Source organism: Vulpes lagopus, chromosome 22 (assembly GCF_018345385.1).
Source record: "Vulpes lagopus strain Blue_001 chromosome 22, ASM1834538v1, whole genome shotgun sequence".
NCBI classification, from domain to species: Eukaryota; Metazoa; Chordata; class Mammalia; order Carnivora; family Canidae; genus Vulpes; species Vulpes lagopus.
The window spans coordinates 11,598,564-11,614,741 of record NC_054845.1 but is presented as its reverse complement, the minus strand read 5'-3'; the positions used below and the strand labels follow the sequence as shown (position 1 = coordinate 11,614,741).

Genomic DNA, 16,178 nt, shown 5'->3' with positions numbered 1-16,178 from the left:
GCCTAGCCTCACTCCCAAGGGAGGGTAAGCAGGAACCAGCGGGTGACCAGAATCCCAGGTTCATCATTAACACGTCTCGGCACAGCCACCAGGTTAGCGGCTGCACCTGCCCTATCCCGGACCGGAGCAAGGTCTGTCGAGCAATGAATAAGACGCCCACGGAGCGGGGTGTGTGGAGGGCGGCCCCGCCCCGCCCGCCCCGGCCCCGCCCCGGCCCCGCCCCCGCCTCCCGGCCGCCGCGCTCCGCGGTAGCGCCGCAGTCCCCGCGCGAAAGCCGCGCGCGCCCCGGACCCCTTCCCGCCGCCTTCCCCTCGCCGCGCGGTCCCCAGCACGTACCTGCTTTGCAAACCGGGGCGCTTGGGCTCCTCCTCTCCGGGGAGCTACGGTTCTGCTCCGGGGACCGTCTCCGGTGCCGGACGCGGGCTGGGGGTGGGGCCGCGCTCACCTCGCCAGTCCACAGGTGGGTGGGCGACGAGCAAGGCGACGACACGGTGCCCAGCAGCGGCGGCGGGGGCTGTGGCCGCGGGGGGCTCCCGCGAGCCCCGGGCGCGGCGCCGCGCGTGGGGCTGGTGCCTCGCGTGGACGTCGCGGACGCGCCCGTCTGCGTGGCCACTGTGGGGCTGGTGCGCGCGGCCGCACTCCCGCCGCCGCGCGTGGGGCTCGTGCTGCGCGAGGCGGTGCGCGGGCCCCCGCCGCCCCCGCTGCCGCCGCCGCCGCCGCCTGAGGGGCCTGAGGCGCCACCACAGCAGCCGCCGTTGTTGCCGCCGCCGCCGCCGTTGCTCCGCGTGGGGCTGCCATGTTGCTGCTGCTGCTTCAGCTGGAACGGAACCGTCGCCCTCATGGGTTGCAGGCGGCTCCCGGCTCCCCCGGCCGTGGCGACCGCACCGCCCCCGAGGGAGCCGGCCGGCGTGGGGGACCCATTGCGCCTCACCCGCTGGGACATGGTCCCCCCCTCCCTGGTGACGGGGCGAGACGGGGGGGGCTTGTTGTTGTTGGGCTGCAGGGTTCGGCTTCTCGAGGCCGGAGGGAAGGTCCCCGCGACGGGGTGACGAAGCCGGAATCCGGGGAGCAGGGGGCGCCCGGGCCGCGGCCGGCAGCAACGAGGTGGTGGTGCAGCCGCCGCCGCCGCCGCTCCTCCTCATCAACAATAGTGTCTCCTCCGCTGTCCCCGCCCCCCGCGGGCGCCCATTGGTGCCGCGTCAGCCGCGCTCGAGCCGCTCCGCCGCGCTCATTGGCTGCCCGCGGCTCGGGTCCGGGCCCCCGGGGCCTTAGAGAGCCTGGGTTTGCGCCGAGGCCGTCTGCTCTTTAAAGAGAAAGAGGCCCCGCCCCCCGGGGAAGGGGGAGCGGAGGGAACAGGCCGTGTGTGTGTGTAGAGTGTGCGCGCGCGCGGGTGTGTGTGTGTGTGTGTGTGTGTGTGTACACGTGAATGTACGCGTGCGCGCCCTGGCCACGCGAGTCTTCCCCTTCCCGCAGGGGGGAGCCCTGGGGCCTCGGACTCTGGAGTGTTGCCAAAGAGAAGGTCCCGGACGGGAGCGGTCCCCAAGGACGTCCGAAGTCTCGCCCTCAGAACTCCTCTCCTTACCTCAGTATCTCCGCGCGGAGGACGTGTGAGCGCATCTCTTTTTGTTCTGTCCTAATTCCGTCAACGTTTGGACCGAGCTCGGAGGGGAAATTTAACTGATCTTTTATGGGCATTTTACACCTCGGCTTCTTTTTGTTTGTTTAAATCTCCTCGAGCTAAACCTCAGGGAGATTAAAATGTTGCTGGTTAGGCTGTGGGGTGTTTTTTTTTTTTTTTTTTTTTTGATTGTGTCCAGGAAGTCCAGTTAAACCAAATGCTGTCGCCACCTTCCTACATCGCAAGGAATCGAGAATTTTATTCCAGTCAGCAACTTCACCGTTGCTCGATACCTTGGAAAGATGTGTGCTACAGGTTCGGAAAGTGCCGTAGTCCGCCAAGGGATTTATTTGATGTTCGGCATCGTTATTTGGGACAGAACTGGACTAGCCATGACTAGTTTTGTCTAATGAAGGAAACAAGTCTTTGTAGTATGGGCAAGAACTTAAGAAGACCGGCAGTAACGGTAGGTCTAAAATAATCTCAGGAGCTCCTCATCAAGACCAACAACAAGGAGAGGTAGACACCACATACTGACTTTTCAGGCTACGAATTGCTTGCTGGCCCATGACCTCTTTTTACTAGTTCTTTAGATGTCCATTCTAGATCCTTTGTCTTGTAAAAATGTAAGAGTGGAGGGCACAGTATGATTCTCTCTGGACCTGAAATTCTCCTGGGACCCTGTGCACTGTGGAAGAAAGCCTTTGAAGACCTGGAGAAGAGATTGAGATCCCAGACCCACCACTTACTCTGTAACCTTAGATAGATAGATCACTAGCCAGTCTCCTTATCTGTAAAATGCAGAGCCATCTCCTTCATACGATCATGATTATTAACCAAGAATTAAATGAGAATATGGCACGTAGAAGATACTCAGTTAATTCCAGAGTCTCCATGTAATTGAGAGGTCCACACGTCTCATTATCACCCACTCCTTCTCTCCCCCACCAGAAAAACCACCCCAACACCTTAGCCCATGAACCAACTACCTTAAGTTGGTCGGTGCTCTGGAGACATCTGATATCCCAACAACCTCTCCTAAGACAAAAAAAAAAAAAAACAGCTGCACATGAGACAGAACACATGGGAAACTGCCAATGAGATCCAGGCAGGTGGTGAAGTCCCATCTTAAAACAATGAGTAAGAGAGAAGACAAGCCTTTAAATAAAGATGTCATGGTCACGGGATCACTGGGTGGTGCAGCGGTTTGGCGCCTGCCTTTGGCCCAGGGCGCAATCCTGGAGACCCGGGATCGAATCCCACATTGGGCTCCTGGTGCATGGAGCCTGCTTCTCCCTCTGCCTGTGTCTCTGCCTCTGTGTGTGTGTGTGACTATCATAAATAAATTTAAAAAAAAAGATGTCATTGTCACTATAGTTGACACTTTTGTCCTGCACAATGTAGGAGCTCAGTACATACTTACTGAACTAAACTGAGGGGGTCCAGCAGCCCTCATGTTTGGGGCTTCCTGATGTTTTCTTTTCCTGATGAGTTCAAGATTATTATATTTTGCCCACCCTTTTATTTTTTTTAATTTTTTTTATTATTTATTTATGATAGTCATACAGAGAGAGAGAGAGAGAGAGAGGGGCAGAGACACAGGCAGAGGGAGAAGCAGGCTCCATGGACCGGGAGCCTGACGTGGGATTCGATCCCGGGTCTCCAGGATCGCGCCCTGGGCCAAAGGCAGGCGCCAAACCGCTGCGCCACCCAGGGATCCCCTTGCCCACCCTTTTAATTCATCCCTCCATTCAGTGCTTTTATTTCTTTTTCTTTTTTTTAATTAAAAACTTTTTTAGTATAGTTGATACACAATGTTATATTATTTCAGGCGTGCCTGATTAATTACTTTTGACATCACCAAACTAAAGAGCTATCTGTCAGTGGAAAAAGACTTTTAGGTTTTCTGAGCTAATGTACTGATTTCAACACCTAGTTTCACTAGATCAAAGAGTTAAAGTGTCCTTGGCTCAATCATGAGTTCACTTTCTGCTTTTGTCATGTTTCCTGTAGAAAAAAAACTCCACATTTCCAGAAAATGCTTCTTTTTCAGTTTACCTCATTCATCAGTCTAGGAGTCAACTTTAAACAAATGAAAGCACTTGAACTGAAGCAGGTGTTGACTATTTCAGCCCTTTTGTACTAAAGGATGTTTGTGATGGCTTGAAAAGAGAATTTTGAAGGTGTGAAATCATCAAAGAAAGCTATATTTATACATACACACATATATGTGTGTAAGTTTCTTGGACACCTTAGAATTCTTCAGTCTGTTTTTAAGATTTTTTTTTTTAAGTAGGATCCACACCCAGTGCGGGGCTTGAACTCACGATCTTGAGATCAAGAGTCACATACTCTACGACTGAGCCAGCCAGACGCCCCTGTTTTTAAGATTTAATGGCAATGCATAAAAGCATCATTTACTCTTGCCCTTGACTTCATGATCTGTTGCTGAAGATTCAGAATAATTGCATTCAAGGTGATATATTGGCCTTCAGTTTCCCAGTTTATCTATGAAGTGAGTCTTTGTATTTCAAAGATCAACAGAATAAACATGTGTCCCTCTGGTTTAACCCCATTCTTAGGATATCGTTCAAATTATGTGTGAGGTTGAAAAAGCCTCATATTGAAATTTATTTATCTGTATTTAAACTCCAGGAGACAACATTACTGATATGCTCATTTGCTTCTGCTTCCTTAACTCTTTAAAGTGACTTTATTGGGGTGCCTGCATGGCTCAGTTGGTTAAGTGTTCAACTCTTGATCTCAGGGTCCTGAGTTTGAGCCCCACATTGGGCCTTGAGGTGTGTTGGGCCCCATGGTGTATAGGGTTCCATGCCGGGTGTGGTGTCTACTTAAAAAAAAAATAAAAAATTAAAGTGATCTTGTTATGGTAAAGGAAGGTGGATTCTGAGAAAAAGTTTATCTGCCTGAATCAGCCATATCCTTTTCTAAATCTCAAAAATGTCATCTAATGGAACTTATACAGCCACTAAAATGATAATTATAAGTCATAAATTCCTTTCCTTTAAAATTGAAAAAATAGGGCAGCCCTGGTGGCTCAGTGATTTAGCACTGCCTTCAGCCCAGGGTGTGGTCCTGGAGACCCGGATAGAGTCCCACATCCGGCTTCCTGCATGGGGCCTGCTTCTCCTTCTGCCTGTGTCTCTGTCTCTCATGAATAAGTAAATAAAATCTTTTTTAAAAATAAATAAATAAAATGGAAAAAATAAAATGCATCCATTACAACTGCAATGATATAAAAATGTTTATGCATTATAAACACATATTGAGGGATAAAATAGTATTATGAAACTAAAAGTCATTTTTAAGGTGGGATTTGAGGAGGTGTTTTTTGTTTTCCCCAAGAAATGTTGATACAACCACTCCATTTATCCATGGTTTTGCTTTCCATGGTTTCAGTTACTAATACTCAACCCCAGTCTGAAAGCAGATGATCCCACTTCTGAAAAATAGAGATCAATAGTAGCCTAATTCTATATCATAATATCTATGATATTCATGTCACTTCATTCCATCTTGTGGGTATTTCATTTCACATCTACACAAGAAGTCTGAGTGCAGGGATCCCTGGGTGGCTCAGCAGTTTGGCGCCTGCCTTCGGCACAGGGCATTGTCCTAGAGACCTAGGATCGAGTCCCACATCAGGCTCCCTGCATGGAGCCTGCTTCTTCCTCTACCTATGTCTCTGCCTCTCTCTCGATCTGTGTGTCCCATGAATAAATGAATAAAATCTTTAAAAAAAAAAAAAAGTCTGAGTGCAATATATTTTGAGAGAGACCACATTCACATAACTTTCACTACAGTACATTGTTCTATTTTGTTACAAGTTACTGTTGTTAACCTCTTTGCCTAATTTATAAATTAAAAGATTTATCATAAGTATGTGTGTATAGGAAAAAACATAGGGTTTGATACAATCCAGTTTTAGTCATCCACTGGGGGTCTTGAAATATATCTCCCTTGGATGAGTAGGGGCTACTGTATACAATTTCCTAATGAAGGAGAATTATCAGAGCTTAAATTCCTGAGTACTGTTCTGTACTCAAAATCTGACTGTTACTTCACTGAGATTTTTGTCTAAGACCATTTCATTAAGGCCTTCCAATACATCACGCATTACTCTTACCTCTCTATTTCTTGGTCACTTTTCCTGACTTCTCAATCTGACCCTTAAATGGTGAGAGTACCTCAGGATTCTATCCCCAAGCCTTTGATTCCACTCATTCCCTAGACAGATGGCTCCATTTGTGTGCAGCAGACTGGACCATCGCACTGCCACCTATTTAACTGCCTGCTTGGCATCAATATTTGTATACCTCACAGGTACCTCAAACCTTGTCCACAGCTGAATTCGTCATCTTCCTTCAACTCACTCACATACAACTGGCTCCTCTTCCAGTTTTCTCTCATATCAATAAATGGTACCACATCTACTCAGTGGATGAAATCAAAACCCTGGAAGTCATTGTGGCTCTCACACTCCATATGGCAAGTCCAATGACTCACCGTTATCTCAACCACACTAGCTTCTGAATATTTTGTGAATCTACCACTCTTCTCCAAACTCAGCCATGCCGGGATCCCTGGGTGGCGCAGTGGTTTGGCGCCTGCCTTTGGCCCAGGGCGCGATCCTGGAGACCCGGGATCGAATCCCACATCAGCTCCCAGTGCATGGAGCCTGCTTCTCCCCTCCGCCTGTGTCTCTGCCTCTCTCTCTCTCTCTCTCTCTCTGTGACTATCATAAATAAATAAAAATTAAAAAAAAAAAAAAACTCAGCCATGCCTCTATCTTTTCTGGCCTGTACTCTTACACTTTACCTAGCTAGTCACCCTAGATCGTCTCTGCCTTAGCCTACTTCTCCGAGCTACCCATTCCTCACCTGTAATCCATTCCCCACACATCTATAATAGTCTTTTAAAACCACAAACTTAATTACTTCACTCTATTGTCTGAAACTTTCCATTTCTCTTAGGATAAAGTTCCCAGTCTTAAGGTTTGCCACACATTCCATGGGCCCACCTCTTCCTCTTTACAGTGCAGCCATACTGTGTTCTTTGGTTTCCCCCAAATACTTCATACTCATCCTGAGGCCTTCACACTTGTTATTTCTTCTGCCCGGAACACTCCTTATTCTCATCACTAGGCCAATTCTTGATCAGTTCTTAGATCAGGGAGGCCTGGATTGTCTTGCTCCCCACTTAATTTACCTTCCTCAGGTTTACAGTAACACTGTACTTCCCTGTTATAGTCATCATAACACATTATCTTCAGCATCTGTATTTTCTTGTCAGTGTTAAGCTCTTTAAGAGCCTGTTTGTTCACTCAAATATTCATTGGCAGCCTTCTCTGCACAGAGCACTGTGAGGCATTGGCCCTACAGCAATGAAAAAACCTACAAGCCCATTGTCTTCTTGGATTTACATCTGCAAGAGACAGACAATGAGCAAAACAGACATGTGTGCACACACATATAACCACACATGTGAATAAATTACCACCTGCAAAGTTGTATAAAGGAAACCATAGAGTGCCAGGAACAACAAAAATGGAGGTCTAGCTAAGCTAGGTAGAAAGCACTTTCTGAAAAGGTGACATTTTAGATGAGACCTAAAAGATAAGAATGGGGGAGGGCAGCCCGGGGGGGGGGTGGTGGGGGGCTGATCCGCTCATTTAGCAGCTGCCTTTAGCCCAGGGCATGATCCTGGAGGCCCCAGATGGAGTCCCACGTCGGGCTCCCTGCATGGAGCCTGCTTCTCCCTCTGCCCCTGTCTCTACCTCTCTCTCTCTCTCTGTCTCTCATGAATAAATAAATAAAATCTTAAAAAAAAAAAAAAAAAGATAAGAATGGGCCATCATGGAAAGAACATTCCAAAGAGGGAATAGCTGTGTAGAGACTAAGAAAGGAAAAGGTTCTGTGTGCTTGAAGAACCAAAGGAAGACCTGTGTCAGCAAAGGAAAGACTAGTTCAGATATAAGATTGGAGAGTTAAATAGAGGCTAGATGATTTAGAGATTTTTAGGTCCTGGTAAGGGATTTAGATTTTTTTAAAAGATCTTCTTTATGTGAGAGAGAGAGAGAGAGAGAGAGACCGAGCATGAGCATGAGCAGCGGGGGCAGAGGCAGAGGGAGAAGCAGACTGCCCGCTGAGCAGGGAGCCCCATGTGGGGTTTGATCTCAGGACCCCAGGATCATGTCAAGTGCTGAAGGCAGACCTTAACCAAGTGAACCACCCAAGTGACCCAGGGACTTAGATTTTATCCTAAGTACAATGGTGTATTTTTTTTTTTAAGATTTTATTTTTATTTATTCGTGAGAAACCCAGAGGGAGAGAGAGGCAGAAACACAGGCAGAGGGAGAAGCAGGATCTTTGCAGGGAACCTGACATGGGACTCAATCCCAGGCCTGCAGGATCACACCCCCGGCCAAAGGCAGGCGCTAAATCACTGAGCCACCCAGGTGTCCCACAATGGTGTATTTTGAATAAAGCTGAGCCCACTCGTTGCCCATATTAGCATAAGATCTCATTCAAAGAAAACAACAGATACTGAATATAAAATGAAAAGTAATCTAATATTTACTGGCCTATGAAATAAGCACAAAATGGAAATTTCCATGTATGAATCTCAGTAAACATGATTTTAAAAAAATCCTGATTTATCTAAGTTCTACTCAGCACAGCACAGTAATACTCTACAATCTCTCTTCTCTCTAAATATTACCCCAAAAAAGTAGGCCAGATTTGTACTTGGCTCTTCTTTGCTTGGCTTCATTCTCTCATCTTCAAGATCCCATTCCCTGCTCTTGTTAAGCTAAGTCAACCTATCCTTTCTGACTTAAATCTGTGCCTCAACCAATTTATCCTGATCAGCACAACAAAAGCCCCAGACTTGGGGTGGAGAGGGTGGGGATGGGGGTGGGCTGGGGGGCAGGTTGAATTCCTCCCAGAAAGATATGGGAATGAAAGGATTCTTCTATTTTCAGTTTTGTTTAATTTGTTTTGTTTGTTATCACTACTGTTGCTGCTGCTTTCGTGCTGGGAATCTACTCTGGCCACTATGGCCAATGGCTTGTTAGGGAGCAAGAAGGAGCAAAGAAAATGGTGAGGAGTCTACTGCAAAGAAGCAAGGAGGATGTGGCACAAGTGGCTCAGTCAGCTAAGTGTATGCCTTCAGGTCAGGTCATGATCTCAGGGTCTTGGGATCTAGCCCTGCATAGGAGCTGCCTGCTAAGTCTGGAGTTTGCTTCTCTCTCTCTGCTCCCCCCACCCCTGCCCTCACTCATGCTGTCTCTCTCCCTCTCTCTCAAATAAATAAAATCTTAAAAAAGAAGAAGAAGAAGAAGAAGAAGAAGAAGAAGAAGAAGCAGCAGAGGGGATTGCAGAGAGAAAAACGTTAGATAGATTCAAGATCTACCTTCTAGGTAAAACTAATTTATCTTATAGGTGGTGAGAGGTAAGGGAGAGGAGCTGTCAGGGATGTCCCCCCAGACCTCTGGCTTGAACACCTTGGTGGATGATGGTCTGTTTATTAAGATGAGGAAGAGGGCAGCCCAGTGGCGCAGCGGTTTGGCGCCGCCTGCAGCCTGGGGTGTGATCCTGGAGACCGGGGATAGAGTCCCACATCGGGCTCCCTGCATGGAACCTGCTTCTCCCTCTGCCTGTGTCTCTGCCTCTGTGTGTGTGTGTGTCTATGAATAAATAAATAAAATTTAAAAAAAATAAGATGAGGAAGAGAGGATGGAAGGATAGCCTGGGATCGAAATTAGTCTAGGTTTGGAAGTATTATGTTTGAGTCTTTTAGGAATTATTTAAAAGGAGTCATTGAAAAGGAGATTGTATATGTAAGACTCAAGTTCAGAAAGGTCAGGCCAGAAGGTATAAATTTGGGGATTTTCAGCATATAGATGTTAATTTGTAGCTGTGTGAGCAAATGAGACTGCCTAAGGAATTACCACTATGTTTTGGTTTTAGCACAGTGCTGGCACACACTAAGTGCTCGAAAACAATTTAAGTTCCTATCTTAAATTCACCCTCGTATCCTCATGCTTAGGACAGTGTCTGCAATATGGAAGATACTCAATAGTCTCCTATGAACGGACTGAATGATTTAGCAACTGTACCATTCACAGTAGCAGAATAGTGATTTCAAACCTTGTCTCTTAGACTCCAAAACAAATTGCTTTCACCATAGGGTAGTACTCTAGTTCAGCAGATAATCTCCAAAACCTGATGAGAAAGACAAGTACAAGGTGTCTTCATTATAAAAAATGAGGAAACTGAAAAGGTCACATGGCTTGCCTAAAACTAGAACCCAGGTCTTGTGATTCATATTCTAATAATCTTTCACCATAGTAGGGCTGACTTTCAACAAACTAGCAGCTGCTCTAGATATTTTGTACCTGCCAATTAACATATGCCATGAAAAAAAGAAAAGAAAACCCAAATAAACTAGGTTTGGAATTGGTAAGTATTATCACTTAAAATAATCTTCTACTTTTCAGCCATGTAGGCTTTTCCATGAAGATTCAGCTCAAATAGCATATGGCTTTTTCTACTTCCCCAAAGCAAGGTACTGGCTCCCTCCTCCCTTCATTCACTGATGTGCTGTTAGAGATACAGTTTCCCTATACCAGCAGTTTTTGTGCCTTTTCAGAAACACTTCGATCTAATCTGTTTATTAAAATATATATTAATGAACAAAGGCATGGTATGGTATAAAACAGTGTACACCACCATCAGGGCTTTCTTTTAAGGATTATAGCTATGTACATGCTTGTGTGTGCATGCAGAGAGTATTTCTGGAAATTGTCTCAAGAAATTGGTCTCCGAAAAGAGGAACTGGGTTCTTCTCAGGGGGAGGGGAAGATGTTCTGTTTTTATACACATACTTTGTATGATTTTTGAAGGGTTTTTTTGGTGTGTGTTTTTTCTAAGATTTAATTAATTAATTTATTTAGAGAGGGAGAGCATGAGCAGGGGGAGGGACAAGGGGAGAGGGAGAGAGAATCTCAAGCAAACTCCACACTGAATGCAGAGACCAATACCAGTGCTGGATCCCATGACCTTGAGATCATGACCTGAGCTGAAACCAAGGGTTGGATGCTTAACTAACTGAGTCATCCAGGTGCCCCCCGATTTTTGAAGTTTTATAGCATTTTTATGTATTAGTTTTAACCAAAAAAAAATTTAATGTAAAAAAAATCTCAGAAAACCAGGTTATTTTGGAGAACACTGAAGTTTGAAATTAGGACTTGTAAATGATAACTGCAGATTTGTATAAGCTTCAGTATCCAAAATATTTCTGTATTTTGTTTAGGCTAGATAATATTGGGGAACAGAGCTGATCAACAAAGCTAAGTGATTAAAATGGCTCTTCAACTAGGCAGATTCAGAAACCTGAAATGGGAGTAATAGAAAATGTTTATTGGAAAAAATAATCAAGTGAGGAAACAGATGGAGATTTGGATGACACGAGAATGATGGAATATTCATAATTTTAAAGCTGGGTGATAAGTATAAAGTTGTTCATTATTCTTTTGTTTGCTTTGTATCTATTTCAAAGTGTCCATAATAAAATCTTTCAAAAATTGCTTCACAAAAATAGACAACTGTTCACATCCTTTGCTATAAAATTCAGACAATACTGGAAATTTACAAAGCTCTAAATTTAAAAATTTGCAAAACTCTACCTATGCCACCTGACATGTTATCCATTTAGTTGTATTGCACATAAAAATGTACATCAGGGGGCATCTGGCTATCTCAGTCAGTAGAGCATGTGATTCTTGATACCAGGGTATGAGTTCAAAATCCACATTGGATATAGAGTTTACTTAAAAAAAAAAAAAAAAAGAATGTTCATCAGGCAGGTGAACTTTGTGTATTTAATTGTGCTCAGCACTTTTGCTGTGGTTGTAGTCACCTGCAGATTTTTCTAGAAGTAGAAATATGCACTGTGGATTTTGAAAAGATCAATGTAAAGCTACAACCTTTCTATGTAATGACATGTTCACAACAAATTCAAATATGTGCTTTAAAATGACAGAAAAAATTTATGTCTGACAAAAAAAAAAATAGTCTACCTGACAGTAGACATTAACAAGGGGTGGTCTCTTGGGACACTACGTGGCTCAGTGAGTTAAGCATCCAGTTTTTTTCTTTTAATTTAAATTCAATTTGCCAACACATGGTATAATACCCAGTGCTGGGATCCCTGGGTGCGCAGTGGTTTGGCGCCTGCCTTTGGCCCAGAGCGCGATCCTGGAGACCCGGGATTGAATCCCACATCGGGCTCCCGGTGCATGGAGCCGGCTTCTCCCTCTGCCTGTGTCTCTGCCTCTCTCTCTCTCTCTCTCTCTCTCTCTCTGACTATCATAAATAAATAAATAAATAAATAAATAAATAAATAAATAATAAAAAAAAATACCCAGTGCTCATCCCATCAAGTGCCCTCCTCACCGCCCATAACCCAGTTACCCCTTCCCCGCCCCCCCACCAGCCTTCCCTTCCACAACTCTTTGTTTCTTTCCCAGAGTTAGGAGTCACTCATGGTTTGTCTTCCTCTCTAATTTTTCCCCACTCAGTTTCCTTCCTAGCATCCGACTCTTCATTTTAACTCAGGTCATGATCTCAGGGTCCTGGGACCGAGCCCCAAGCTGGGCTCATGATGCTCAGTGGGGAGTCTGCTTGTTTCTTTCTCTCCCCAGCTCACATGCACATAATATCTCTCTCTCCCCCTCCCTCTCTAAAAGAAAATAATAAATATTTAAGAAAAAAAATCAAGTGGTGATCTCAATATATTAAAATGTTTTATATTAAATTAATTAATTTTGTTACAGATGTTTTAATATTTAAAATATATTTTGAAAATGAAATTCAGATCAAATATTTATTCTACCTCTGAAGCACAGGGTAGTTTTTTTTTTTTAAATAATTTTCTTTTTTTTTTTATTTTTTTAATTTTTATTTATTTATGATAGTCACAGAGAGATAGAGAGAGAGGCAGAGACACAGGCAGAGGGAGAAGCAGGCTCCATGCACCGGGAGCCCGATGTGGGATTCGATCCCGGGTCTCCAGGATCGCGCCCTGGGCCAAAGGCAGGCGCTAAACCGCTGCGCCACCCAGGGATCCCCAGCACAGGGTAGTTTAAAAATATTTCACTAGATTGTGATAAAGTTGAAGGCAGAAAATATATTTTATTCATCTGTCTTTCCAATACCAAACACAATAGTTTGATGAATGAATATTGTTAACTGAAAGTGTAGAAAAATTGATTTCTAAGTCCCAAAGTAATCTTGTTAAAAATTAATCTATGTTGATTTTTCTGAGTACACAAAGCCTATCCTCATTAAAACAATTCAATACAAAAAAATTTACTTAGAAACTAAAAATCCACAGTTCTCCAATCTTTGATTTTCTGCATATAAGGTAATATATACTTAAATAATTTTTGTATTTTAAAAAATAGGATCACATTATGGATACAAGTTTTGAAGCCTGTTTTTTCCCCCTTAAATATATACCTAAGACTTGGTATACATCTAGATTCTCTCTCCTTTTCTTAAAAAAATTTTTTTTAAATTTTATTTTAGAGAGAGGAAGAGAGAGAACATGCAAGCAGGGTTGGAAGGGGGGGCAAAAGGAGAGAAAGAATCTCAAGCAGACTCTGAGCTGAGCTGGGAGCTGGACGTGTGACTCATTCTCACAACGCCAAGATCACAACCCGAGCAGAAACCAAGAGTTGGACGCTCAACCCACTGTGCCACCCAGGTGCCCCTCTCCTTTTTAAAGGATACATAGTATTCTATCATTTGGCAATACCATAATTCAATCATTCTCCTGCTGATGGACATTTAGGTTATTTTCAACTTTGTGATATAACATACAGTAATATCATTGCACTTATGCTTTACATTCTTGTGAGAGTATTTTAAAGTTAATGTTGTATCAAAGCAATATGTATACACAAATTAAGAAATCAAATAGCTGTAGAAGGCTGATTTTCTTAAGCAGTCATTTGCTTCATTTTCATTGCCCTTCCCAAACCCTCCAAAGAATTGTTAAACCTCTCTGAAAATGATTAGTGATTTCTTTTTTCCCTAAAGACATCTTAATGGAGGCTTCTTTTCACCTGCTCTGTTTAAACTAGATATGTTCTAGGATTTCTGCACAGCTGTCAGCTCAGGATTTACCTTCACTTCTTGGCTGTGCATATATCACATTCCCTCAACCCAGAGTCTTCTATTTTTGTTTGTTTGTTTATTCCTTTGTTTTGTAATAGCTTCCTAAGAAAATGTGTAGAGAAGGTAAATTTTTTGAGACATTGCATGTTTGCAAATGTCTTTTTTCCACCCTTGCACTTGATTGATGGTTTAGCTTGGAAAGGATGTTTCCTCAGAAATATGAAGACATTACTCCATTATCATATAGCATTCAATGTTGCTGTTCATTTATCCAATGCTATTGTGATTTCTGATCCTTTATATATGATCTGTTTTTTCCTCTCTGGAAGCTTTTAGGATCTTTTCTTTGTTAATGGTGTTCTGAAATTTCACTGTGCTGTGCCTTATGTAGGGCGTTTTTTTGGTTTGCTTTGTTTTTTAATTTCCCTGGGATGAACACCAGATGTTTTTCAGATGGGAAAATGTTGTTGTATAATTCTTTGATAATTTATTTTTCTTCGCTTATTAGCCCTGCCCTGCCCTGAAAGAATGATTCCTGTGGACTTAATTATATCAGCTGTTTTCTGATTAGGTTTGTCCAATGTGAGATTAGATCACAGGAAAAGAGAGAAGTCAGAGTATTTCTTCTCTGCTGTATCCTTTATGTACAACCACATGTCTCAGGCAGTAGCAGTATTTCCCACTGGGAAGCCCTTCCTCCTGGGCTCAAGTTGTCACTGTCTTCCATTTACAGTACTCCTCTAACCTAACCCCTCTGTCCTGGGACTGTAAGTTTCTCACTGTGGCTAGTCTCCAGACATCATACCACCCTTGTGTTTCCCTAATCCTTTCTGTTCACATTTCTTTAAGTAGCCACTTGGTAAAATTCTCTTTATTGCACCATATGGGGTGAAGTGGGTTTGTTATTGGGACTCTGATATAGTTTGTTCTCTTTCTCTGTACTCTGTCTCTCTATATTCCAAGAAATATTGAGCTTCCTGGACTAACCTTGTAACTTTTCTATTTTCCATTTCTATGTCATCTCTTGGATCTACCTTCTGGGAAATTCCTTGTATTCATGAATTTATTTCAGCAATCATATTTTTCATTTCACATTTCAAAGAGCTCCCTGTATCTCTGATCATTCCTTTTTAATATAGCATTCCATTGTTTACTCATGTTTCACGGATATAATTTATTTATTTTCCTTCATTGTCTCTGCTTTCCAAAATTCCTTTGACAAAGACATTACTCAAATGTCAAGTGACTTTCACATACTAGGGATTGTTAGTTCTGGGTACTCAAATGAGGTTTGTCCCTGGTGGGCTTTACTTTGAAGTTATCAAGCAGGAATCCATCTGCTTTATTGTAGAGCTTCCAAAAATCATTTCTTTTGTGCTGTTAAATTTTTTCAGAAGAGAATCTGCCAATCTCTTGTCTACCATTCTTGGAGCCAAGGGCAGAAATTAGGCTGAGTGGCTTCCAGTTCAGAATGGACTTTCATTCAATGGAAATATTTTTCTGGAGGAAATTCCTTGAAGTGAAATTGTGGTATCCAAGGATATGTATTTTAAAATTTGATAGATTCCAATGCAATTTTGGAAACATCCAAAGAAAAAAGTTCAATGTGGTTTAAAGAACCAAGCAATGCATTATATAAGCTTTACATGCCAGCAGAATTTAATCAAGTGTTTTCCTTATGGAATTAATGTTCCAAGTGGTAAAGTAGACTGAAATAAACTCTTCTTTTCCATGGGCTTTACTTTGCTTCAGAATTAGTATTAACATAGGCTGTTTGAAAAAGTAAATTCTTCATCTTTCTAGAAAACAAATTTAGATTCTAAAAAAAAAACATTTAATTGGTAAAACTGTAGAGACAAAAATGGAAACCTATCAAGAGGTGCTTGGTCTAATTTATCTAAGGATGTAGCAGGTTAAAAAAAAATTGCTTAAACCAGATGATCTTTGGTAACTGATACTGAGTTTATGATTTGAATGTTCACAGGAGATCTAATTCAAGGTGGTGATTGCTCTGTAGGTTATGAGAATAATTAGGTCAAGAAAATATTCAACTACACTCTAGAAAAACTCAGGCCATAGAACATGAAAATAAGTTACTTCTAGAGTACCCAAATTACATCCAAGTCATAACTGACCTGTAGGACCTAGCTCTATGCTAATCACTTTGCCTTACAAGGTTGTTCCATATTTTGTGCTGAATTCCTCACTATAAAGTAGACAATAAGAAACTCTTCATAAACTCTACTTTAGAGAATCCATATCTCAGCCAGAAATAGGTATTTCCCTTCCAAAATGATTGTAAGGAAGTCTTTAAGTTTTCTGTCTCTTTGGTGACAGCTTGTTGGAGATAGTTGAGA

The 16,178-nt window shown here is 43.0% G+C and overlaps 1 protein-coding gene across 2 annotated transcripts in view; it reads right to left on the bottom strand.

The window, feature by feature from the left end:
- Window positions 1–1,088, bottom strand: part of FAM117B (family with sequence similarity 117 member B) — an 80,758-nt gene extending 79,670 nt beyond the window's left edge. For both annotated transcript variants that reach the window (XM_041737635.1, XM_041737636.1), the window contains exon 1: window positions 337–1,088. In XM_041737635.1, the coding sequence (XP_041593569.1) occupies window positions 337–943 (607 nt within the window). In that variant the 5' untranslated portion in view covers window positions 944–1,088. The remainder of the gene's footprint in view (window positions 1–336) is intronic.
- Window positions 1,089–16,178: the final 15,090 nt, after the last annotated feature.